General features: G+C 40.2%; 1 protein-coding gene across 2 annotated transcripts in view; it reads left to right on the top strand.

The window, feature by feature from the left end:
* The window catches only part of LOC133850926 (cell adhesion molecule Dscam2), a 107,625-nt gene that overhangs the window by 57,124 nt on the left and 23,584 nt on the right, over positions 1-26,917 (top strand). For both annotated transcript variants that reach the window (XM_062287183.1, XM_062287182.1), the window contains exons 3-4: positions 4,625-4,885; positions 4,952-5,148. In XM_062287183.1, the coding sequence (XP_062143167.1) occupies positions 4,625-4,885; positions 4,952-5,148 (458 nt within the window). The remainder of the gene's footprint in view (positions 1-4,624; positions 4,886-4,951; positions 5,149-26,917) is intronic.

Raw genomic sequence — 26,917 nt, forward strand, 5'->3', positions numbered from 1 at the left:
TAGATAATGCCATAAAAGTTGAAAGCGGAAATCTGGGCAATTGCTTGCTGTATCTTTTGCCATCTCGTTGCCTTTTAATGCTCAACCTGTGTTATGCAAGTGTTGCGATGCCATTTGTTAAGTTAATTAAATGTCTCACACACACACACACACACATGGGGATAATGGGATTTATGTGTGCTCACCGACTGTCGACTGCCAACTGGCAACTTAATTAAAATCAAGTTCTTGGCAATTTAAACGAGTCGCTGTGTTGGTCAAGCCCAGAGAGAACGGAGCTCTGTGCTCATATGTTTCATATGCTTAATCCTTAATGTCAATGCCGACGCGTGTTAAACATTCACACAATTATGAGGTACACACTTACTTTCACACACATGTACATATGTGTGTGTTGTGGTTGTTTATGTTTCATTTTCATTACTCGCTCGCGCGCGCCATTTGCAATTGTATTTTTATTTGCTTCGTGCCTCGACTTCCGCTTCCGGCGCGGCCCAATGTGGCGGCCTGTTTTTAATGTTGCGCTCACTCTCTTCCCATTCACTCGGAACTCCGAGCACTCTGCCGTCTGCACTCTCCACTGTGGCAATCACACTCCTTGCTCGTCAGGACACAGCTCAGCTGCTTCTTTATGTGGCAAGGCATAAATTTTAAGTGCCCAGTCGAGGCCACAAAATGCAGCGAACGTTTGCTTGCTTGCCAAATGAAATGCCACCATGACTATTGTGTGTGATTCTATGTGTGTGTGGAACAATAAAAGCAAATCAACAAACAACAAATAGAAATAAAAAGCGCAAAGCAAAATCGCTAGACGACGCGGCACAGTTCCCAGGCAAATTGTAAAATACATTTTTTTACTGCAATTGCGGTCGAAAGCTAACAAGCTACAACAAAAGTTGTATCTGTGCTGTCGCTGCAAAAGTGAAAATACTGCAAAATTTGCTGTTGTTGTTCGTTCGTTCGTCGACGGGGTCATCGAAATGCCGAAATGGCATAACAGAATTAAGAACCAGAAGATGTCCAAAAGAAGAGAGAAGCGCAGAGCCTGCAGCTAATATATCGTTAAACATTTCATTTAACGAGGCAGACACAGACAGCGCGATACGCCGCAGACTGCTGCCAGGGCATTTAAGAATGCAAGTCATGTTGCCAAGGACAATTCCGACCAACGAAAACGCGCCACAAAAACATGTAAGAAGTCGAGAGTACTTGACTTTAAGATACCGGCTTCCAATTTTTGAATAAGACCAAAACAGTGCGGTATTCATTTTAGAATATACCAAATTAACATACCGCAAAAATACTAAGAAAGTATATACCGAAGACTATATTTGGTATATTAATATAGTACATGTTGGTATTTTTTGCATGTACTACAATATTATATCAATATACCAAATAAAACAGTTGGTATATTATTAGTATATTTATAACATCCTTTGCGGAGTATTTTGAATGTAATAATATGTCAAATACACCCTTTGGTATATTTTTAGTATTTTTGTGTAATACAATTCAGTATATTTTAAAAATATACCAGATTGTCAGCCCGAAGTAGATAGGCGTCCTTCTGCCTGTTACATACATTTCTACCCTATGAGTAGCGGGTATACAAATTGCCAAAGATATCGAGAAGAAATCGAACAAAAAGTCTGTTATCAACAAAGATTCTGCTGGCGGGAAGAACATGAATTTTAAAGTATAAAAGTAGACAAAAATTGGGGCGTTTACATGTGCCGGAATGCCCCAATAGCAAATAATTGGCTGCGGCAATGGCCGCATTACCATTTAGTCTACGAGGGAGTCGAAGGAGAGAGGAGCGGCAAATGGGGAATATGGGATGCATTGGAATCCCGTAAACGAATCCGTGTCCCAACAAAAACAAGGACAACGACAAAAATCCAAATCGCAGACAGGCAACAGAGCCGCCAGCAATGTGGCATACTTGAAAATGACAGCACAACAACAACAAGAGAGAAAGGTATGCAGTAATAAGAGAAAGAAAGAGAGACAGAGAGAGAGAGAGAGAGTGTGGGGAAGAATCACGAACAACTACAAATCCCGCAGGAGCCTTTGGCGCTCAAGGACGTGCGACACGCGCGCCTTTTTAATGCTTAAAGCATTCTCTCTGCCGCTCTTTTTTTTCATTTCGGTATTTGGGGGCTTCTGCATTCGCTGCTGGTGCCGCCGTCGAAAGATTCGCGTTCCCAAGTGGCAGGCGATGAGTGGAGAACTGCGCTTTGCCAGCAGTTTTTATAATTTGCACTTTTTTTCCGTCTCCGCGCTTATATATATAGAGTAGAGTATGTACTAGGTAGGTTTATAAAAAGGACAACACACAACGCGTTGAATGTCCGGGTCCCCAAGCTCTGGCTGCAAATGAGCAGCTCCGGCCGAGCCGCTGAAGCCTGAACTGAACTCGAGCCCGAAAGCGACAGCAGCGAATCCTGCTGCTGCTGCTGCAAATAGAAAAATAATAATAAAAAATTCAACTAGTAGACGCAGGACGAAAAAGAACGTAGAGTCTGCAGAGAATTCAGTCAATTTGCTCGGTTACTATTATTTCGCCTTTTTTATTTTGCTGGTTTCCGCTTTTTCTATTCTCGTTTTATTTTTTGGGTCATTGTCGCTGTCTGTGCTTTGGTTTCTGCATTTCATTTTCGTGAATTTCATTCAGAGAAAAACTACAGCCATAGTTGTGTTTAGCTACGATTATTCTCTCTGCTGCCGTTGCTGCTGCTGTTGCTTAATTAAATACTTTTGCCGCTGACGCGTGTTTTTAGCGGTTTATAGCAATTAGCAAAAGGACTGAAGGACTCGCCGCAGCCACAGCAGGAAAAACCAGCTGGCCGCAGCTGAATGAATTGTCAATTAAATCCATAAATGCGTCTAGACGCCAAATGAGATGAAATATTATGAGTGAGTGAGAGAGAGTGTCCTTTAGTGTCCTTCTCATTGCCATCTGTTCGGTGTGCTTCATTTCGAAATGTTCTAACGATGCTTGACAAATGAACTTCAATGTGCTCAAAATAGACTTAGAGACTGGGAGAAGAGGGGGAGACACAACATCTTGTTTACCAATTTAATAAACTGCTGCGTAGTCTCTGTCAAAGTCGCCGTTGCTGTCCATGGGCTATCGACATTTGACCATTTGAGCAGTCAGCGAAGTGTATAACAGCTTCAGAGAGAGAGAGACGCATCAATTTTCAGTAGTTGTCCAGGACAACGACAAAATAATCAGTGTCCTAGCAAAATACTCAAAAAATGTTAGCATGAAATCAGCAGGACAACAAGGCACTTGACTCTGAGATGCCGAAGATGGAATACTCTATGAAGCATATAAGAAATATTGTAATACAAAAGACAGACCAAAATAAAATATGACATAATATTTAAACAAAGTTTAAGATTTATTTTTGAATGAATGTCAAACAAATTCGTAGAGTATTCGTTGTTCAATTTACCAATTTACCAATTCGTATCAAGGCCACAGAAGTAACCAAAGCATAATAACCATTTCCGCTTCACAAATATTACTTTTAAATAAATGAAGTATAAGTAAAATGCTGTCGATTCTGAGCTGCTTCTGTTTCTATTCAATCGGAATCGGAAGCTGCCAGCGAGACATGTGCAATATGTTGCCTACTTTATGGCGCTTAAATTACGCAATTCCATTTGATTATTCAACACATTACTGCTGACGCCTGCAAGTGCTAAGAGAGAGCAGGCGTGAAATATTTTCCTAATTTTCCACAGAATATTATAATAGGCTCTTTGTGTGTGTGGGTGTGTAAGCGGAAGTGGCTGCTCAACGCCAAGAAAACCAAAGAAATACATCAAATACGTTTTGCTCTGTACTGTGTGTGTAATTGTATTTAATTCAATTTCGTATTGATTGTGCGCCACAAGAAAATGTTGTATTTTTGAAGCGTTTAGCAAATATAGAAATTCAATTAACAAAAATTGCAAAAATTTACAATTAAAATCGTTGCGATGAAGTTAAATTTTTGTGGGCTTGGCAATTAAATTGGGAAAAAGCTCTTCAAGCCAATAAGAATTTGCACAAAAATGTTGACATTTTATTTCCCATTCGGTTGCTAACGTCTGGCAATACACAAGGCTCCCCTGCAATTTCTCCTTCTTCTCCTGCCTTTACAGCAAGCTGGCTGGTTGTCATCGTTATCGTCAATCGAAGTCATCGTCTAGGAAAATATGCAAACATTTATTGAACGTTGATTTTATTTATGTTGCTGTGACACGACCCACGCCTCGCCTCGTCTCGTCTCGTGTCTCTGCGTGTTGTCGCCCTCTCATGCTGGACAAATATTAACATTTTGTATTTATTTGTATTGCGAAACATTTAAAGTTGAACCACCTGCAGGGTAAGGATGTGAAAACTCACACTTTTCTCGCTGCTGGATGCTGAACTGAAAACTCAATGTTAGCACAATTAGTGATGGGTTATCAAAAGGGGGCAGGCGGCATCGACTCCCAAGTTTTTAAATAAAATAAATCGCAAATTGAATTTCAATATTCAATTGCCTTGCATAAATTGATATGTGAAACTCTTATGAAATTACATTTATTGAATTTTCTCGTATTGCTTTGCGTTTTTGTTTCACAGACTCGACTTTCAACCGGAGCGTGGCATTTATGATCTGCAGATCAAGAATGTGTCCTACAATCGGGACAACGGACGCTTCGAGTGCCGCATCAAGGCCAAAGGCACCGGTGCCGATGTGCATCAGGAGTTCCATAATCTCACCGTCCTCACACCCCCCCATCCGCCGGTCATTTCACCCGGCAGCATTGCCGTTGCCACCGAGGATAAACCCATGGAATTGACCTGCAGCAGCATTGGCGGTTCACCGGATCCCACCATAACGTAAGTCTCTTCTTCTTCTGACTTTATTTTCACATTCACATTTGAGTAACATAAATGTATATTTAGCTGGTATCGCGAGGGTTCAAATGCGCCACTTCCAGCGACAGTGTTGCGCGGTGGCACTAAGGATCAGCCCACAAATGCCACACTCTTGATTACACCGCGTCGCGAGGACGATGGCGCCAAATACAAGTGTGTGGTGCGCAATCGAGCCATGAACGAGGGCAAACGCCTGGAGGCGACAGCCACCTTGAATGTCAACTGTGAGTAGCGCTTGAATTCACTATTGTCTTAAGTGCGGGGACATAAATCAAACTATATAAAACTAGAAGTGCTTGAAATTGAGAAATTAAATAGGAGACATCTTTTTAGAGAATATCCTTGAAAATTTTCCACAACTTAGCACCTAGATTACTTTATTACCTGTATTAGATTTCATTATTTCTTTAATCGAAAAACTTAATCAATCTTCCAGTACAAAATTTCTATTTTCTGCTTGAAATGCTGACCTTAAATAGAAGACAACTTTTAGGAATATCATTAAATATTTTACTTATTACTTCAACTTGGAAATTTAATCAATCATGCAGCAATTGCTCTTTAAAAATCTAACTTAAATTTCTCTATTTCTGTGCAACTTAAGAATTTTTCTCTTAGGTCAATAATTTTGTTGTTACTTCAGCTTGGAAATTCAAACAATCTTGCAGCAGATTGTGTTTAAAACTCCCATTTAAATTTTTCCATTCCTTTAAGCAAACACTTATACTCTGTGATACATTTTGAATATAGTACTATCTTAATATACCAATTATAGCCCTTGGTATATTCTAGTTTTTGTGGTATATTTTAAGAACCGCACTGTTTTGCTTTAATTTAAAATGGGTAACTGGTATCTAACAGTCGAGCCCACTCGACTTAAGCTTTCTTACTTGTTTCCTCACCACTTTAATAGTTTTCTCTTTGGTTCATTTGGCATAACTTTCCTTGCTTTGCTTCATTAATTTGCGTCAGCGTCGCGTTCAACTCCTTTGACATTTGCCCGCGAATTTCTGCTTGCAATTGCAGCTAAATATAAAAAACTTGAACTAATTGTCCACTGTAAAAGCATCTTTCCCTCTTTTGCAATTGTCGCCGCTATTCATTAGAGTTTTTGCTAGTGGAAAAAAGGCGTTGGCAGTTTGCTCTCGTAGTTGACCTCCGTGCTTAGTGTAGGGGAACGTGTAATTAGCGTGGCACTGAAAATTACAATGGCCAAACAAAACTAGATAGCTGCATAATCAAGTGGCTAGACAAGACCCCGCCACAGCCCATTTGTATTCGCATTCGCATTCGCATTCGTCATGCTTGCAACGAGTCGTGGCGAGAAATGCAAACACATTTGTTCAAATGTTGTTAAAATTGCTGCCAATGTCACAGGGCAACAACGACGGTCATTTAGTTGGCTCCCCAAGTAACTACAGAAATATAGTGTGTGTGTGTTGGATATAGATCCATGTGTGTGTGTGTGTGCGTGGGTAATCGTTTATATCTTTTCGTAAAGCCAAACGCTCACATAAATTAACCGAAGCTGCTGACGTTGTTGACCTGCTGACTGAACGCAAGTAATTAGAATAGAAATTTATGTGCCACACTCCCAACACATGTCTGTGTGGTTGATAGAATTGTTGTTGTTGCTGTTGTTGCAACAAGTGGCAGCTAAACGCTGCGTGTACGATCAACGTTGCTGACTCTGCCTCTGCCTCTGGCTGCCATTTGCGTGGCACTATTAGAGCTAATCAAAATCCAAATAAAATCCAAAAGCTGGCAATTGCAACAAGCCAACTACACAGCTGAGTTGTAACAATAGTAACAACAACAACAACGACAACAAAAACTGAGGTCAGTCAGCAAATGCGTAATTAATTCAAACACAAAACCGCAAGAACATCGCATATATGCATATATATAGTACCTACATACTCGTATATGGTAATTAGCAGGCAACGGGCAATCGTTGGGTTCATGTCCACACTAATTGCGTTTGCATGCAATGCAGAAATGAGCGCATTGATTGATTGACTGCACGAGGAGAGCGCGAAACCAATCATTAGCTGCCATAAATTGAGGGTTCAGCTTGAGTATTACAACAGCATTTAATAGGAGCTTTTAATTGCAATACTTTGCTTATCTAAACATTCAAGTTGTGTGTGCTTTAAAGTCAGACTTGTCATTGACCTTTCTTAAGAACTGAACAGCAGCTTCTTTTGTTTTTCGATTGTGTGGGTGCCGAACAAAAAAAGAAACTTCTTCAGCTTAAATGCTTGTCTGTAATCCACTTTGAACCATTTCCTCGGGCATTCAAATTATTAATTTACTTCAAGTTGTTAGCTGAAATGTTTGTTGTAATTAAGCCACGTTAACTTCAAGAGCCAACGCCAACACGCAGTCGTCCCACGTGTCGTATGCGCAATGGCCATATAAGCCAAAGCGTAACACAGCGTAACGACAAATGTCTGACCTGTCGCATAAATGTCGCTAATTAGCCGCCGTTTCGTGCATAACTCTTTTAGAGCATCTGCCACGCCCCCTCAATGCGCCCAGACACCCACACATTAGATTGAACTAATTGAAGCAGATATGAGTATAAATGAATGAGTGGATGTATGGCTGAATGAATGAAGACAATTCATAATGATTCGATGGTGGCGGTTTAATTAAAACAAAACCTTTGCCACGCCCACGCTCATTTGCATTTATTGACCGCATTAAATGTAATATATTATTTTTTGTTGTTCTCTTATATGTATCTACAAATTTAATTCGTTGTTGCTGTGGGTTTAGTTTTTGTTTAATTAGAAATATTTAGCTTGGACTGCAACCGCAATGTAAACGCTGTGATTTGTAATTGTAATGCTTATTAATTGCCCAGCGGGTGTGGCATAGAAAACTGAAAGAAAAATCACATAGAGGGTGGCAAACCAAAAGGGGATTACTGACAGATAAATAACAAATTTGCATTTGGCTCAAGCACAAAAGCGGAATGCTGCAAAAGATGCAAAGACGATGACAAAGGCAACCGCAGAGTCGCTTTGCAAGTAATTGCTGAGAAGGGGGAAGTAGCGTGGAAGGAAGAGCTCTGGGCAAATAGCACCCACTGTTAAAGGGTTGCACAAGAGCTAAATTCAATACGTATATGTATGTGTGTGAGTGTGTGTGGGTGTGTCTGTGTGGGCCAAAGGATTTTCCACTTGCGGTCAAGTCAGAGCTTGCTGCTTGGAGCCGAACGTAATGCGTTTTTAAGCAAGCCTCGGGAGTTGATCAAAAGCAAAATCCTGGCCACAGTTCACAGAGTCCAGCAGGACATGCAGCATTTGTGGTTGTCTCTTGTGCGGGCCAATGCACACACCAACACACACACTCCTTCCACACCAACACACACACACTCCTTTCACACCAACACACACACTTACATACACATCTACACTATATCAACGTCAATGGTTTTCGACCCCATGTCGGTCGCCTAGTGAAGTTTTGTTTGCATAGTCAACAGCATTTGGCCAGCATTTGCCTGGCAAATTAAATCAAAAACAATTTAATTGTTAAGTTCAACAGAAAATCAGAAAACATTTACCACCCGTTAAGCGTTATCGTTTTACCTCATTTCCTGCCCACAGCTTTTCATCAATTTAACAGTTGTTGCCTTTTTCGCTAGCCTGATTTACGGGCCGCAATAAAAATTCACTTAGGCCCTGCCCAATTGACACCTACAAATTAATCAGGGCTCGACACGATGCCTCTTTTTGCCTGTTACCTCCATCAACTCCGTCATTCGCTGACAGTCTGATGGCAACGCGTTGCCTTCACCTGCCCTCTTCCCTTTCTTCGTTTTCACTTTGTCTTCCTTCTAAATCACTTCTAATAAGTCATGCCAAAAAGGCGGCGCTGTAAATTGCCAGCAACATTGGAAAATCTTAATAATCGTCTGTTAATAACCACAAAATGATAAGGAATAAGTTTTGGTAGCGAGCGAGAAGAATAGGGTGAAGTTTTGAGAAATTGGTGAAGGGAAGAATTTTGAGGAGGGAAAGAAATGGGAGGATGTGAAGTGACTTTGCGGTAATCGTATGTTTATTTTATTAAAGTTTCAAAGTGTTGACATATTCTGCTTTGTGCTCTATTCGTAAACGTTTTACTGACAATTTAATTTACAGTTAAGTTATCGAGAAAGTCGAAAGAGAAGAATGTCAATTGATTTCAAAGTGGTGACATAACGCGCTCTTGCCTATTCTGCTTTGTGCTGCATTCGTACATTTACAGTTAGGTTTTCTGAGGGTCAGATATAGAAGAGTGTTATTTTCTGTATACTGTTCTGCACTTTATTCCTAAACGTTTTGCTGACTTACAATGTAGCTTTTGTCTGTTCTACTTTGTGATGCATTCGTAAACACATAATTTAGTTTTCAATTAAATTAAAGCACTTTTGGCTATTGCATTTCTCTTTTATCCCTTATGCTTAAACGTTTTGTGGTTGCCTGTCAATTGAAATTGATCTGAAATCAGCTGAAGTTTCTTGACAATAATGCGAGCTATTTATTCAGTTGTATATTTGCTATACAATTACTTGCCACCGAATATCAGCTCTGGGCTTTGCTTTATTTAGTTGTAGATATTTATATTATACCCAAGCACAACCTCAATTGCTTCGAGGGCAATCCCTATGCCACACGCTCCCTCATCTATTCGGCTGTCTTTTTCGATTGTGCCCCAGGGCCAAAGGACGTAGAATTCGCCCGGAATGGAATGGGGATTGGGGAAGGTCGCTAATTTATTGGGCTGCCCTCGCGCGCGCCAAGTTAAGGATTTTTGTGTTGCGGCAAATCGCGTGTTTTTCAACGTGGCTTGGCTTGCTGTTGATGAGCCTAATCGGATCTCACCTGGCGCCGGAGCGAAGTCGACGTCGAAGCCGAAGCTGAAGCTGAAGCAAGGTAAAGCGGGCAAGCAACAGACAGCTGCTGGCAAGGATTGCCATATAGGCGGATTGTGTTGGATTGCTGCAGGTTGCGGATGCGGGCCAAAATGGGGTTTTGCCTGCCTGACTTTAGATTTGATTCTAAGCCGACATGCTGGCAATGCTCTGCTACTAGCTGTTAGCTGCTAGCTGCTTGTTGTTGTCATTGCTGTCAAATGTTTTTCTTTTCTTTGCTGTTGTACGATTTAAAGGCGCTTAAGCGACGCGCAGCTTAGCAAGAAAATTTTACAGTGAGACAACAATATTGGGAATGCACAGCCCGCAGGACATGTGCTCCGCAGGGAACAGCGATGTGGCATGTAGAGTGTGTGAGTGTGCTGTGTGTGCTGTGTGTGCTGTGTGTGTGTGTGTGCTGTGGCGCCTATCATTTTCATAGTTTAATGTCAGGCAATTAACTTTTGTCTGGCCTGCCTCAAAAGGCGAGCTCAACTCAGATAGCTGGGATAAGCCCGAGGCAACGGAACGAAGGGAAAAAGAGACAGTGGGAAGGAGGGAGGGGAAAATGTCGAAGCTCTGTCGCAAGTGCCCTCTGATGCCAGTCACCGATGAGATCATGCATAAAAAGGCAGCCCGGGCACGTTCCGCATGGAGATGGAGATGTAAATGGAAAGGGCGATATGCGATGTGGTGCGATGTGAGATGGAGATAGAGATGGAGATGGAGATGCAGATGGAAATGTAAATGTAAATGTTGTCCGCTTCGGTTGGTTGAAACGACCTTGCGCTATGTTTGAACCTTAACACCAGCACAAGCACAGGCAGCAGGAGAGTGCTGGAGAGGGAGAGTGGGAGACAACAGGCCAACTAGGCAAATAGGCAGAGCACATGTTGTGGGTAAAATCAACGAAGCAAATGCCAATACACATGTGCCAATCGGAGGGAGGAGGGAGAGGAGACGTAGGAGAGGAAAGAGATTGGCGATGTCCTCTGGCATTAGGGATTCCAAGGCTTAACATGGCGTAAACACAAAAGCCTCTAAAGGCATCAACTGCGGCATATAAAGTGGCATTACATGGAGTACAGACAACAACAACAACGACAACAACATTAACTACAACGAGAGGAGCAATAGCAGCAGAGTAGAAGAAGAACGAACAAAAAAAAAATAGGAGAGCCACTGGCAAATGGCAGGAAGTGAGTGCAAAGGAAGAGCAAGCCGCAAAAACAAAGCGCAACAACAATACAAACGACTAGAAAAAAAAAAACAGCAGCAGGAAGAGCAACAGAAATTGTCGAGTGTCCTCGGTCGTCGTCGTCGTCGTAGTCGTCTGCCACGCATTAAATTGAAGATGATGATGATAATGCGACCAGGATAAGAGTCCAGCGAGGAGCCAGAGTCGAACTCGAAGTCAGAGTAGCGAGTTGTTGGCTAGAGATCCGGGCAGGGTTCATAGGTAACAGGCAACTTAACGCCAATAATACGGCAAAATAGCCGGCAACAAGCCATGAAATGAGCCAAGAAGGCTCTCTCCTGCAACCATGCTGCCACCCTTGCACCCCCTCCTCACCCCTCTAGACCATTATCCATCTGCACGCGCCACGTCGCATAGTGTCTGCCATTTGTGGCAAGACAAAAGTGAAACAATGGCCGGAAAAACCCTCTAACCCAAAGCCAATCTTCATACCAGACTCTTCCTCTAAAAGGGAGTATTTGCGTGCGTGTGTGTGTGTGTGGCTACTATTTACTTGGCATTAAGCAAACTTCAAATAAAAAGGATAACGAGACACGCAAGCAACTCAAAATGGAAGTTGCTCAACAACAATAACAACAAGTTTCGAGCAGATGCTGCAAAGCGATATCGAATGTTGGGGACAGCCATAAGATACGCTGTAAATGAGAAAGTAAAGTATCTTTGCACAAAAAGTATTACTAGCACATGCTACTCACACTTTACGAAAGCTTACAGGGTAAACAAAACAATAAGTACCAAACAAAATGAGCAGCAACCGACGAACCGACAATGACAACAAACTTGCAACGTGTCTATAGTACTTTCTCTCTCCTCTATACTTTCGACTTAAATATATACATATGATAGGGAGAAGGGAGCAGAGGAAGTTTTGGGTTTGAAAGGCACGACAATTGCACACAATTTTCATTTATTGTTTGGCTACACATTTGGCCACATTATGGCAGCTCAGCCAGAACCAGAAGCAGAGCCGAAGCTTAAGTCCTGCGTCGAAGTTGCGAGACAAAAGGATGCTTTCCCGACAACATTCGGTTCGTTCCCACACACACACACAGACACACAACGCATAATCGTGCATTGGCCTCGGGCAACAAGGCAAATGATATCTGGGTGAATTTTGGGTTCCGCATTCCGTTTGGCACATTCTAAAGATTCAAACAGCAGGAATCAAAGGAGCACAAAAATGAGAAAAGAAAAGAAAAGAAAATGAAGATACGCCCACACTTTAACGCTTCAAGAGGCGCGCATTGCGTGCTGAGGTCAGTTCGAGGGTCGAATTTGCGGTACGCATGTCGCATGTTGCCCAGGACATTCGTCATTAGCCATTCAGTCTACAGTCAGGAAATAAAGCACACACACACACATACATATACACATTTACGAAAATGGAAATGGAAACGTCGATAACAACAGCTCAACACACGCATTTCGCATTCACAACTGAAACACTGAGAAAGCTCTCTCTCGCATTAGGCATTAAGCATTCGCCTTTTGTGATAAGCAAATTAATTGAAATACAATAATTATGCACATTAGCGATGCTCGCTTCGAGTCAAGAGGGAGGGTGCTGGAACTAATTTGCGATTATACCTGGTCTCAAGGCAGCTGAGTGCGATTAGCGAAAGACTTTGGCTTAATTGACGCCTCAAGGAATTCAACGGGCAACGGGCACAAGTCAAGGCTACTTAAAGTGCCCATGAAATGGGAGCAAATGAAGCGAGGTGAAGTGAAGTGGGATGAACTAAAGATAGAAAGAAACAGAGGACTCTTTTACATCAAAATGTGCTTAAAGTAGGCAAGCTAAAATACAAATATTTGAAAGATAGTATCATAAAAAACAGAGAATTGCGAGATACCGAAAATGTTAAATCAATAAAGGAATAAAGTAAAGAAGCGGAGAAATTTAAAGCGTACAAACTTTACATAATTATTTAAAGAGAAGTCAACGTATTTGGTGATTCAGCGACTATACACAACAAGACAAAACTTTCCAAGAAATAAAAAAATATTTAACAAAGATGAATAAGTATGACTGACGATCTTAACAATGTGAGAAATGCAAAAAAACCAGCTAAGAAAAGGCAGCAAGAGAGTGGGAAGAATGTCTATAATAAGAGTTAGCTACTGTTCACTGACAGTTCACACACACTCCCACACACACACACACACACGCACGCACACTCATACATTGGCATAAATTAATGCATCAAGCCAATGACAAACTTTGCATTGTTAGTCATGGCCCCTGTTTCGGGCTCTATTGTTGTTTTTGTTTGTCCGTTGTTTGTCATGTTGTTGTTGCCTGACTAAGTATAATGATGAGTTTGTTGAGATAATGATCATGATGATGAAGTTGTTGTTATTGCTGCTGCTGCTATTGATTATGATGTCGATGTCAACAGAGTGCAAACACAGAGCACGCGTTCGTTGCCTGCCTCACAATTGCTGCTGTTGCTGATGTTGCTGTTGCATGCGGCGTGCTTACAATGATTCAGCATTGTTTCAATAAACTAAACAAACTGCCAGCTGCCACGCCCACGCCCACAGCCTCGCTCCAACTCCCACAGCAACATGTTCGCAAAGAGCACGCGTCGCTGTGCTGGGCATCATTTCGACTGCTAATTAAAGTAAATTTTGTGAATCAATGAAACCGGTTCTCGGTGCCATGCAAATTGAACAAATACCCAAATATTTTGCAGCTGCCCTCCGCCTCTCTCTTCTCTTCTCTTTCATTCCTGCCACATAAACATGTCAATAATATTCAAAATTGAAATGTCAAAATGCTAATTTTAGCACATTTGTTTGACTTTGGCATAGAGAGAGCGAGAGCGAGAGAGCACAGACGACAAGCAGAGGAGAAGCGTATAGAGAAGCACGTTTGTGTGCTCTATGTTGCTGCTGCAACTGTGCCTCATCCTGTTGCAAGGATTCTCTACGGCGACGCAATGCAATTTGCGCAATGTGCACAAATTTGCACAAGCCGCATGCACATTTTTATTTACAGAAATTTGTTGCCACATTTGACTCTGAATATAGCAAATATGCGCTTATAACGCTGAACTTTGCTTTCTCCTCCCTCCATACTCATTCAAATTTCGGCAACATAGAATTACACACACAAGTTTTGTATATTTCCTTCTTTTTTTTTTTGGTTGCATTGCGTTGCGAAATTTTTGTGACTGACTCGCCAATTTGCCAGTTGACTAATGAAACGGAGTCAAGAGCTGTGGGACTTGCCACAGATTCGACTAACAAATTGCGCAGCTTGATGGCATGTGCAAAAAAACACACTGCTAAAGTGTACTAAACAAGCACGTATATGAATATTGCAAAGTTCGCCCCTCTATAAAACTGATACTTGTCCTCTCCCCTTCATGTAAAACTGACCCTAACACAGCTCTTCTTTTGGTTTTCCATCTGTGCTGTCAATGTTTACTTGCCAATTGAGCTGTGTAACATGCCGCAAAAGGGCTTGAATTCACCGAGAACTGTGTTTAAATGAAACGTGCAGAAATGATTGAAATCTTAGCTGGAAAATATCTTTTTGATTTTTTTTAAATCTTTATATGAGTATCTAAAATTCGCAAATACTCAGAAATATTTCTATTTAAATTCAATTGGGAAATAAATTCTAAATGAAAATGCTTTTCATGCTACAATTTTAAACGCAAATGTGCTTAAAAGTATGCTATGTTTACATTTTTATACCCGCTATCAATATGGTAGAAATAGAAGTTATTTAAGAAATCCTTTTGTTTAGGGAAAAAACGCCAACTTAACACGTGGGCTGAAAAGTCCCGGGCCTTACACACAGATTGTGCTAGTTTTATTGCAGTCGCCTTTTTTTCAGTTAATACAATCCTTCAGAAGACAGCTGCTAAAATTTCATGATATTCTATTCATTAGTTTGTAAGTTATTGAGCCAAAAGTGACACTACTTTTTCTATTTTCGCAACAATGGATTAAATGCAATTTCGTCTTCTAATCTTACAATGCTTCTTGATGGGAAAAAATATCGTTCAAGCAAAGCTTTGGCTTGAAAAGTGTTATGGGGACTCCTCTCTATCAGAAACAACAATTAAACGTTGGTTTGCTGACTTTAAACGTGGTCGTAGAGACACCGATGATGCAGAACCCAGTGGACGTCCAAATGGGGAGGTCACACCAGAAAATATCAAAAAAATCCACAAAATCGTTTTGAATGATCGAAAATTAAATTTGAGTCAGTTAGCTAACATCGTAAAGATATCAAAAAAACATGTTGGCTTAATATTGCATGAGCATTTGACTATAAGAAAATCTCTTCAAAATGGCTGCCGCGTTTGCTCACTTTTGACCAACAACAAGAATGTGTTCATGATTCAATGACAGTCACAAAACTACTTGAATTTAACTTCGAATTGCTCCCACATCCACTAATTTGCCATATTAGGCTCCCAGCGACTTCTGGAGGTCAGCAGTCCTGGAAAAATGCTCGCCGATAAAAAATTTCGCACGATTGAAGAGATTATCACTGAAATTAAAGCCTATTTTGAGGCAAAAAATAAATCGTTCTAAAAAATTTATATTGAAATGTTATAGCGGCTCTGGAATGATTGCGATGCTCTTGATAAAGATTAAGTTGATGAGTAACGCCAATTTTGATCCAAAAAAAGCAAGTTTTCTTTGTCAGGCCCGGGACTTTTCAGCCCATGTGTTACTACGACTTTTAGTAACTGGTATTTTATAGACAATCTGGTATATTGTGCAACGTAGTGTAGTACTATATCAATATACCAAATATTTTTAAGTATTTCTGCGGTATATCAGTTTGGTAAATTTTAAAATAAATACCGCACTCTTTTGATTTTATTCACAATGAGTAGCGGGTATCTCACAGTCGATCACACTCGACCTTAGCTTTCTTACTTGTTGAAAATTGAATTCACTTGACTGTATTAAATTCTATAGAATCACTCGCAGGTCATTAACCTTTATGTGAATTATTAAATTTGAAACTTTACAAATTGTATTTACTTTTTCTTTTTCTTTCTCAAAAAAAAAGAAGCAACTTTCAATACTTTGCAGTTGAATGAAAGATTAATGAATTCCCTAGACAGGCGGCCGTGTGGGGTCACAGGTCACAGAGGCTCAATAACCCAGGCGACGAGTCTGTTTGCCAGCAATAATCCTTATAATAATGTTATAATAAGTCCATTTCACAAAACTTTTCACACTTCTGAAGTGGAAAAATGTGTAAACAGTCGTCGATAAATGTGTGTTTGTTGCAAGCTGAACTGAACTCAACTCGAAATCAATTGTTCAAAATTTTATATTTATTTACTGCAATTGTTGTTGTTGTTATTATTGTTCATTTGGCGCTTGTTCTGTGTTTATTTTCAATGAATTTTGTGTTTGGTTTCGCCAAGCAAAGTTTATTCTATCAATTGAATGCGCTTTTCTATTATTTTTCTTGCTCGTTGCTGTTGTTGTTGTTGCTGTTGCTGTTGAGTGTGTCTGACATTGGTTTAACGCATCCTGCGATAAATGTTAAATGAATTTGGAAAGTTCATGTAAAACATTCTGCATTAAATATTTATAATATATGGTTGACTTATTTTTATGTCAGTTGCATTTGCAAAACACATTCTTCAAATGGGGTATCTAGAAAGTCAAGTTAAAGTTGAGATTAGAATAAAGATTTAGTTGGGAATATAAATAAGAAATAAGAAATTTCATCAAGTGAAATTATTCACATTAGTATTGCAATTTACAGTTATTACCATCACATTCTTATTTAGTCAAATCACTTTGATTTGCCGTTTACAGGGTATAGTTTTGCATTCAATTATCGGTTGGTTGGCATACACAATTTGTTTCCTGTTTTCATTTGCATATTCAGTTTGTAAATTGCTTAATTATAATTGCATTTGAATTTGTTGCTGTGGCCCCAGCAATTGCCGCCTAATTAAAACTTATATATAAACTCATTTTCAACTTTATTATTTGCGTAAATATCGAATGCACATTATAAATATATTTCCCATACATCCATATAAGAATAATATAAAATAAATATTTGCATTGAAAATGCCGGAGAGAGGGAAGGGGTAAAAGTGAAGCATCTCATCAATGTCTACACATAAATTTGTTATGCTCATAAAGAATTGCATTAACCGTGGGACAGCAGTGGAAAACGGTTTAAAGAGGGGGAGAACATATTTGTGAGGCAAGTTGGCGTTGTAAAATTTAACGGCACACATGTTGCTTGTGGCAACTGAACTGTGCCCCGTTCAGTGTAACAGCCGGAGATGCTGCTGCTGCTGCAATAGAAAAACGCATAAAACGAGATAAAAGTTGAGGGATTGCAACGAATTGGCAATACGCTTTATCTGACTGAGTGATATGCTAAGAAGTTGCTGTCTGAATTAGTTTAGAAATGGCATAAAAGAAGGCAAGATATAGGAGAGATTTAATAAATATGTTTGCTTAGATTTATTAGTATCGAAAAGGGAATAAAGGAAGATGAGATAGGGGAGAAATTCAAGGAGTTCTTTGAAATTGTTTATAATATTGATAACACGCTTTATCAACGCTTGATTTGCTAAGAAATTGTTACTTAAATCAGCGTTCAAATATGATGAAAATGTCTGGGAGATATTAAAAAGAATTTATTGAAAAGATGTCTTCATATCAGAATCAGTTTAGAGGAGAGATTTAATAAATATGTTTATATCTTTATATTGCATTATCTGGCTGCTTGAGTTGCTTAGAAATTGCTGCTTAAATTTGTGTAGAAAAAGAATATGAGATTTAACAGACATTTGAGAAATGTTTTGAAATTGTTTATAACGGTGACAAAACGATTTAACTGGTTCCTTGATTTGCTAAGAAGTTGTTATTTAAATTCGTGTTCAAATAGAAGAAAAAGAATGGAAAATGTTTAAAGAATGTAGCACATTGTTGTATCATATTTCGCTGAATTTATGAAACGGTTCTCCGTTCATCTCGTGTTGTTCCTTAATTTCTCTGCCATCGCTGGCAAGTTGCATGCAACAGCACATTCAACTCTTTGGCTGGTGCTTCATCAATTGTCAGCAGTTGCAGTTGCAGACTCGTGTTTGGCCTTCGCGATGCCATTCGCTTGCATTGGACATAAGTACTGGCTATATAGCGACTATAGAGCCAACTATAGTGCTCAACTGATGCGAGTGGTGCTCACAGCGAGTAAATAAAAAGCGGCAAATGTGGCAGAACGAAACCTGCTGCTGCAACTAGCAAACGAAGCAGCGAAGAAGAAGGATGCTGTACCGAGAGTTTTCTCTGCGATGCTAGCGAAAAGGAAAAGCCAAAAAGAAAATGCATTGCGAATGATGATGCTGCTGCCGCTGTTGGTGTTGTGCAGGCAGTGAAAACTACAGCAAAAGTGCTGAACAAATGGAACAAGTTACAAAAGCTAAAATGGCAACCCGACAGCAGTAACTGCAACAACAACAACAATAAAAACCAAAGAGAACTCGTCCCTGGCAGCAATATGAACAACAATCTTGAATATTGTACGTTACATATGTAGATACATTTCCTGCAGCTGCAGCGCAGCACAGGAAAGGGAAAAGCGGGCGGGGTGGGGGCTGGTGCAAAGGGGCAGCTGGGTGTGCTTGCTTGCCACGTGGCTGCGAGTTAATTTAAAAAAAATTTTATTTACATTTTGCCTGCTGGCGAGCGGCTTTTGATGCTCGCTGCTGCTGCTGCTGTTGCTGCTTCTGTTGTTGTTGTTGCCATTGCTGTTTGCATTGTTTACATTTACTGCAGCTTCAACTTGACTTACAACAACAACAACAACTACGACTACTACAATAACAAGCTGAGCCAAGCGAGTGCGGGACGGGGCGGTGTGGTGACTATAAAACAGCAGCTGACGCCGCTTGGGGCAGGGTTTGAGCATTGGGTGGCGGCGGCTCTTGCTTGAGTGCCGCTAGGGGGCAGCTGCTGCTGCTGTTACTGCAGCCTCTGTTGCTGCTGCTGCCATAACAAAAACATCAGCCAACGGGGCGAACAGTCAGTGATGTGTTTTTATTATTGGCACTGGCTGATGTTGCTGATGCTACTGCTGCTGCTGATGATGATGATGCTGCAGGTTGGCCTCTGGCTGCCACACATGACGCTGACTCAGATGCTGATGATGATTGAGTTCATCATCGACTGGTTGCAAGTGCCCTGAGTTATGCAGCACACCATCAGTGGAAGCAGTAGCATCAGCTAGTTGCAACATTGTCAAACCAAAAACCGAAAACAAATGCAAATGAAACTTTGAAAAATATACAATACGGCACAAGAATTGAAATGTTTGGTTCAGATTTGAATAGTTAAGCCACAGATGTTGTATGTGTGTGTGTGTGTTTGTGTGTGTGGGAAACACACACATTTCAAATTCAATTACAAAACTTTCAAATTAAATCAAGAAGAATGTGATACGGAGAATGGTTTATAGTTAGCTTTCTGAATAGCAAAAGAAATGCCAAATAAATTTGGTAGAGTTATATTCTAGGAATATTAATAAAAATCTGTTTAGAAAGTGCAATGCATATTAATTATAAAACGTTAAAGATGAAATATAGAAAACTTTCAAATCAAAACAATAACGTGATATGGCAAGTTAGTCAGTGAATGGGGAAAAAAATACGAAACAAAATAAATAATTTATTTATGAATCTGCAGCTATGAGATACAAATTATATAAGTTATTTAAAATGGGGAAAAACTGTCTTTGGCTGTCAATTTGGTGTATTTTGTACTTTGAAAGTATATACGAAATATTGTCTTTGGCATATTTTGATATTTGGTATATTTTTACTCTTTGTTATATAGTATTTTTAATGTATTACTCTATCAATATATCAACTATATACTTTGGTACATTTTAGTATTTTCGCGGTATATTTTAATACCGCACTGTCTAACTGATATATTGTGTTTGGTACATTTTAGTATTTTGTACGGTATGTTTTAGGTATAATACCGCACTATTTTGATTTCATTACAAATGAGTAACTTTCTTACTTGTTTTATGTTGATTTGGTAGATAATAAATATCACTTGCGCTTCTCATAAACTCAATATTTTTGTTAAAAATCCTTCTCTAATTTCATTGTAAAACGGTTCAATAAATTAAACATAACTTTTCAAAGATTAGTTAAATAGTTGAGAGCCTGTCAAATACTATAATTTTTGTGCTCTTCAGTTCGTGATGAAGTGAAAGCAGCAAGCAAGTGCGTAGAGCGTAACCAGTTAAGATTTAAGCAGTTAGCAGGTGTTCTCTAAGTGCTGAGAGTAATCAAGCTGTCACCTGAGGTCACACAAACACTCAACACACAAATTCTCGAGCATCCTAAGGCTTGTGTTGTTCTTATGCAAAGTTTGACTCAACTTGAACAACTGAACTGAACTGAATGACTAACTTATTGACTGACTGACTTACTGACTGACAATCGCTATATGCACTTGAGAAGCAATTGAAGTGAGTGCTTCTTCTATGTCGCAAAAAGCAGGGGTAAAATCTCTTGAAATTAACTAAATATTTACAAAGGCTATGAAATCTGCATAAAGTGCTTTGCGTCGTCTTCGTCGGTTGTTTCGCTTGCGATTGCAATGGGGCAAATTAATTTAACATGAAATTTAATGAAATGCACTCCTGCTGTTGCTCTTCTTCGTCTTCTTCTTCTTCTTCATGCTGTTGTTGTTGTTGTTGCTGCAGCAGGAAAAGGAGCAGCAGCTGCACTTGGGGACAACTTTGACTCAAGGACTCGTGGGACTAGCGACCCGGGACAACTTCTTGTCGCTAAAAGCAAAGTTTCCCTTTGCCAAGTCAACCCAACCCAACCAGCCTCCGTCTGTCTTCTGTACTCTATCCTCAGTCCCAGTCTCAGTCTCTGTTTTAGTCGACCATGTGCCCTTCAACGGAATTTAATTATTTAGGTCAAAAGACGCTGTCGCGCCAGTTGCCAAGACAATGCCACTTACTGCTGTGCCTCGCTTTTGGCCAGGCTAAAAAGCAGCGACGTCGTCGTCGTCTTCTTCACTCGCATTTGGTGGGCTCCGAAAAATTGAAAAGCGAATTGAGTTTATTATAGACATAGGGAAAGCAATTCACACAGCAGGAGCAGAACGAAGGGAGGTGAAGCAGCAAAAGTGGCAATGGTTGCTTTCTCTTATCAGGACTCTCGCTCTCTCTCTCTCTCTCTCTGGGGCACGTCGAAAACTTTTACTTGTTTTATTTGTTTTATTTTCTGCAAGTAATTCCGTTTTGCGCCTAATGCCCTGCTACAGTTTATAGCCATCTCCCTCTCCCTCTCTCTCTCTGTCTCTTTTTGCCTTTCGTGCATCCCAATGAAAGTTAAACAAAGCATCAAAATTTGCTGGCTGTAGCTGCAATTGCTCAACTGTTTCAACCGTTTCAGCGTTTGCTTCCATCTGCAACTCAACTCACAGCCTCCTCTCTCTATCTCTCTCTCTCTCCCTCTGTCTGTCTGTCGACACATGCTGTCTCGCTCTCTGCTGGCAAATCTACACGTCTCGTTTCGCTGGAAAATTACGCCATTCAAAAATTTGCTTTACGTGTTGCCCGAGTTTTCATTCTGTTTTCCTATTTCGCAATTTTTTTGCTCCTCTCTTTTTTTTCGCCATCTAGTTCAGACTCTGCAAAGTCGCTTGGCCCATTTTTATCATACACTTTGCCAAAGGAGTCAACGGCATATTAAATGTGATTTGTAGTTAACAAGAAACAACAACTTTTAGAAGATTTTAAACAGCATTTTGTGCTGTGTCTTCGTAGTCAACTTCAACATTGAATTCTACATTTATTATTTAGTTTAAAGAACTTCTTGTTAGTCTTGTTAGTGTATTAGCAGCTTCGGTTTTGTTGTTAATTGTGCTTTCATTTAGCTATTTTTTTTTTTGTATTTTGCTCTTGTTGGCCTGAGCCTGAACGCCGCGCGGGCAAGTAAATAAATAAAAGCAAAAGTTTTGCCCGGCACGGCTGTTACTTTTGGCCCCCGACCCCGCCTCTGCCCCTTGCTCTTCGCGTTAGGTTTGCTGTGCAAATAGTAGCAGCAACAACAAAGCAAATGCCAACACTAATGACATCGTTTGTGGCCTGCATATGCCCAGGCTCCACAACTTCCTTGCACACTCTTCCGCCCCCTCCTTCTTCTTCACCTCGTCAGGCTTTCCATGTGTGGCATAGAGAGTAAAGTATACAAAAAAAAAATTTGGGGGGGGGGAAAAAAAGTTTGTCAATAATTTGGCTGCCTATTTAAAGCAGCCTCTGCCAAATGGTGGAAGTTGTTGATGGCCCAGCCTCTATCCCGCCACGCCCCCTCCTCGCCCAGTTCATTTCATTCGTTTTGTTTACCATTAAAATTCCAGCCAGACAATTTACAGAAATTTGTGTTGTTTAAATAGCGCGCCAAGAAGTTTTATACATTTCTTTTTCCTCTCTCTCTATCTGTATCTGTTGTGCTGCCTTTTTAAATTAATTTGGGGCAGCTTTGATTGCAACGCCCGCCCCTCCTTGCTGCCCCGCCTCCTGTTGCTGGCAAATTGTTTATGCTTTAAACATGGTCGAGAAACAGAACAGATCTGAGAACAGACAGCAGACAACAGAGAAAAGCAAAAGAGCCTGCAGTGGAGCGCATAGAATTAGTTTGTCGAAAACTTTTCATTGATTTGCCACAAATTGTGGCATAAAAATAAACTTGCAACGCAATTGTGCCACATTGTTGAGTGGGAGAGAATTTTGCACTTTTGTTTACACTCGATGGACTCCGACTCGTGTTTCACATATGTTTTTGTGGGTTGGAAAGCAAAAAACACAAAACAAAAAAAAACAAAAAGCATAAAACCTGCACAATATTTCATAAATCATTTTTGGGGCCAAATATTTGCTGTGGCCGGCACAAAATGCTCTGATTTCATTTTATTTGGCCACAAAAACCATTGTCGAACACAGCTCCCGAAAAACTGTATCTATGTATCTTGATTCGAATCTATTGCTGTGTGTTGTTGTCTCTATTTGTATCTGGCATATCTGCAGCTAATAAAAATTTCGAGTATAATAAACATTTTCAGCGTTTATCAGTAAAAGCCTGGCCACATTTCATTTACATATGAGCCAAAAAACAAAAAAATCAGATGGAAAAAAAAACAATCGAAATTGAGAAATTCAGAAAAACAGAAAAACAGCAGCACACAAAGTGATCCCATAAAAGCACTTTAAAAAATTTACTTTAGATACAAAATCTTTTTAGATTTAGCTTGCCATCTCACTCCTCTCTTTCCTCTCTCTCGCTCTTTCTCGTTGTACGTGCAAATGTTTTTTTTTTGGCTTTGTACTATTTTATCTTTTGTTGTGCGCTGCAAATTGAAAACTCTTTTGATTTTTATTTGGATTTTTGGTTTTTTAAATATGTGTTTTTTGTCTGGCATAGAAGTACGCACTAAAATAGATACTTTAACGCTTTTTATTGAGATTTTTTACTGTAGATAGTACAATTCAAAGTTAAATGATCTATTTGATAATCATCAAACGCAATTTAAAACGGAACAACAATATCGATTAAGTCTTAAATTAGGTTAATCATTTTGTGTGGTCAACCTTTAATCTATGCTTTTAATAGCCACATTTTGCTCCTCTGCATTCTTTGAATATAATTGTTTACTTCCTGTTTTAATCGCATATTTGTTGTTTATTATTGTTTGTCCGTTTAACTCGTATTATTTATTTATGTGTAAACTATGCTTAGCTCAGCTGCTGCTGCTTATCGGCGGGCAATTCATTTGAAGTTGTTGCCACTCGATGTCTTCAATTGTTTAATAGACTTTGTTAATGTGCTTGCTAAACACAATCACAATTACACACACACTCACACACAACTGTTGTTTATTTGTGCTTGAGCTTCTCTACTCTTCCTGTAATTTATGAGCTGCTAGTTTCCTTTTTCATCTGCTGGCCATATACTATATACGATATATATGTATATGTATTTTTTTTGTGTGTTGTAGTTGTTTTAGTTTATGCGCTCAATTTAGTAACTAGTTAGGCTGAAATGGGGCTCGGCCTTTTGCATGGTCACCAAGCTGACCAAGGGAGAAGGGAGGGGACCCTAAACCACTTTTGACATAGAGAACTGATGTGAAGTAGAGGGGAGTGAAGAGACGGTATAGAAAGAACAAAACCAAACAAGAAACTAATAAAAAGCCAAAGCAAAAACCACAAGAGCTCATAGCTCAAATGCGCTGACAGCAGGCACGAGTTATGCGTACGTACATATCTCTAGCATGGAATGGAGAAAGAGAGGAGGGAGGTGGGAGAGACAGAGTGGAGGAGGAGGGGTAAAAATATGTTGAGCTTTTCCAACTAAATGCTATAAAAATTCTTGACTTAATAGGAAAACAAGACAGGAACATGAAGCGACCAACGGTGCGACAAGCAAAGAAAGATGTAGAGCGCGAGGAGGGGTGGGCAGCGGGTGGAGGAGAGTCAAACAGAACTTGTGGAGGGCACTAAAGAAAACTAACAAGTTACAAAAGCCAAAGAGCAGCAGTGGATATACTTGTGTATGTTCTATAAAGAGAGAGAGACTTGACTGACAAAATGGCAAAACCAGCTGGCCAAACGAAAGAGACAGAGCGAGTGAGCGAGCGAGAGACATACACATATGTATGTATGGCAGTGGCAAGAACGAGAAGAACTTGAAAGCCAAGAAAAACATTTAGTAGATGATGAAAATCATGGCAACATAAACTACGAGTGGCTAAACGAGAGCTAAAAACGAGATGTGATGACGACCACCAGACTCCCGATGCCGATGGCGTTGGTGATGGAAATGGAGATGAAGATGGCCACAGCTCCGATAAGGCTCGAAACACCAAAACCAACCCAAACAAGCCAGGCAGAGCTCTGCAGAGCCAATGCTATCGCCAAAGCGAACCCAACTCAAGCCAAAGTCGAGACGGACAGACAGACAGCGGGGACAGGCAGCAAACACATCTTGAGGCTGCTTTGCCAGGTCAATAACATGTTCAAAGCGAACGCATCTGCCAGGCAATCGAATTAAAGCATTAATTGCTAGAGTGTGTGTTGGATGTGTGTAGTGTAGTGTATACGAGTAGTATAGCAAAGTAGTTGAGTGTTCTGTGTCTTGCAGGCAAAACAAACTAACTTCTTGCGAATGATTGTGGCTATATTGGATTGTGGTTCTATAATTTATTTTATTTCCGTTACGTTTCCGGCAAGACACACGCCTCAACCACCACCCCCTCTCTCTCTCTTTCCTGCTCTCAGTACTTTTTAATTTCGCATTCATTAGTTAGAACTGAAGCGAGCGAATTGCTTGGCCAAAAAGGATAGCAGCTGCCCACTCTCCCCTCTCTCGCTCTCTCTACCAATCCTGGCTGTCTTATCTTGCCAACTCATTGGCCTTATCATTTATCTTGGCTGGTTTAAGTTTCTGGTCGAGTTTCTGCTCCCGCTTCTTCTCATTTTGGTCATATCAATTCGCTTTCAACTTGGCTTTGGTTTTGTTTTGGCATTTGTGGCCTTTGTGGCTGGGCGCATGCCACACGTTCCACTCCGTTCCCAACGGTTTTGGCCGCCACACATTAAAATTGGATTTGGCTCGCATCTGTAAGCCAAGTTAAGCTCTCGTTCGTTTTAGCGCTCGCGCTCCAAAGGTTTTTGCCCAACGATTATTTTTAATGCACTTTTCGCTCGCTTTTCTAATTAAAATTAAAATTAATTTTGGCGCGTTGCGCGTTCCTGCTAATTTTATTGCACTTTTCATAGTTTGCTCCCCTTACATTTTTGGTTTTTTTTTTTGCGTGTTTTCGGAGTCATTTTTGGGGCTTGCTCTGTGTGTTGGGAATTTAGTCAACCTGCTGTGTCAAATTAATTGGCAGAAATCAAGTGAAGCTGCTTGTAAAGCTGATGGTGTTAGAAGCAGCTTATGGGAGCATCCTTCTTCTCGCCTTTATCCCAGACACATTGTGTGCGCGTGGCCATAACGAAATTAGCCAAAAAAGGCAACAAAAGGATAGGAGAAACGAGAAGCCCGAAGCCAAGCCAAAGCAGCGGCAACTGCCTAATAACTAATTGTTGCTAAGCAGCAGCACCAACAACAGCAAAAGAAGTTTATACAGCATCAGTCTGTAAATTGTGTTAGCATTAAGTGCCCAGAACTGAGTAGAAAATTGAGTTAAGACACTGGGCGAAAATTGAAAATTTCATTTGCCATCATCTTCCATTCTTTCGTTTATTCTATTTTTTGTTCGGGATTAGTCTATAAACTGTTTATAATGCACGCGCACTGGCTAAAGCGCCATCTATCGCCCACTAGCTGAAGAACTGTGTGCAAAACGTGTAGACTACGATTTTTTTAAAGCATACTTTCGAGCGGAAGCATATAATAGCGCGAGTCAGCGCTCATTGTGGGCCGTTGGCGTGGGCCCAAACAATTTGGCAATTGATTGGAAAAATATTTGTTAACACGAATTGCTGCTTAGACTGTAAAATGTCGATAGGCGTGGCTAGGGTAGAGGGGCGTACGGGCGGCTGTATGTAAACTAATTCAATTATTTGCGCACATAATTTAAGGTTCTTCGACCATTTCATTGAGCAAGAAATTTATATGCAAAACACGCATAAAATTGTTTTTGCCTCTCGCGTTCGCGCACTTGCTTTTTTACTTTTCGCTTGTCGTTGTGCTTTTGTGTTCATTATTTATGAACACGAAGTGGCTAGCAAATAATTGAAGGAGCCTGCTGCCCATTTTAAAGTAATCAACACAGTTGATGTCAA

Source organism: Drosophila sulfurigaster, chromosome 2L (genome assembly GCF_023558435.1).
Source record: "Drosophila sulfurigaster albostrigata strain 15112-1811.04 chromosome 2L, ASM2355843v2, whole genome shotgun sequence".
NCBI lineage: Eukaryota > Metazoa > Arthropoda > Insecta > Diptera > Drosophilidae > Drosophila > Drosophila sulfurigaster.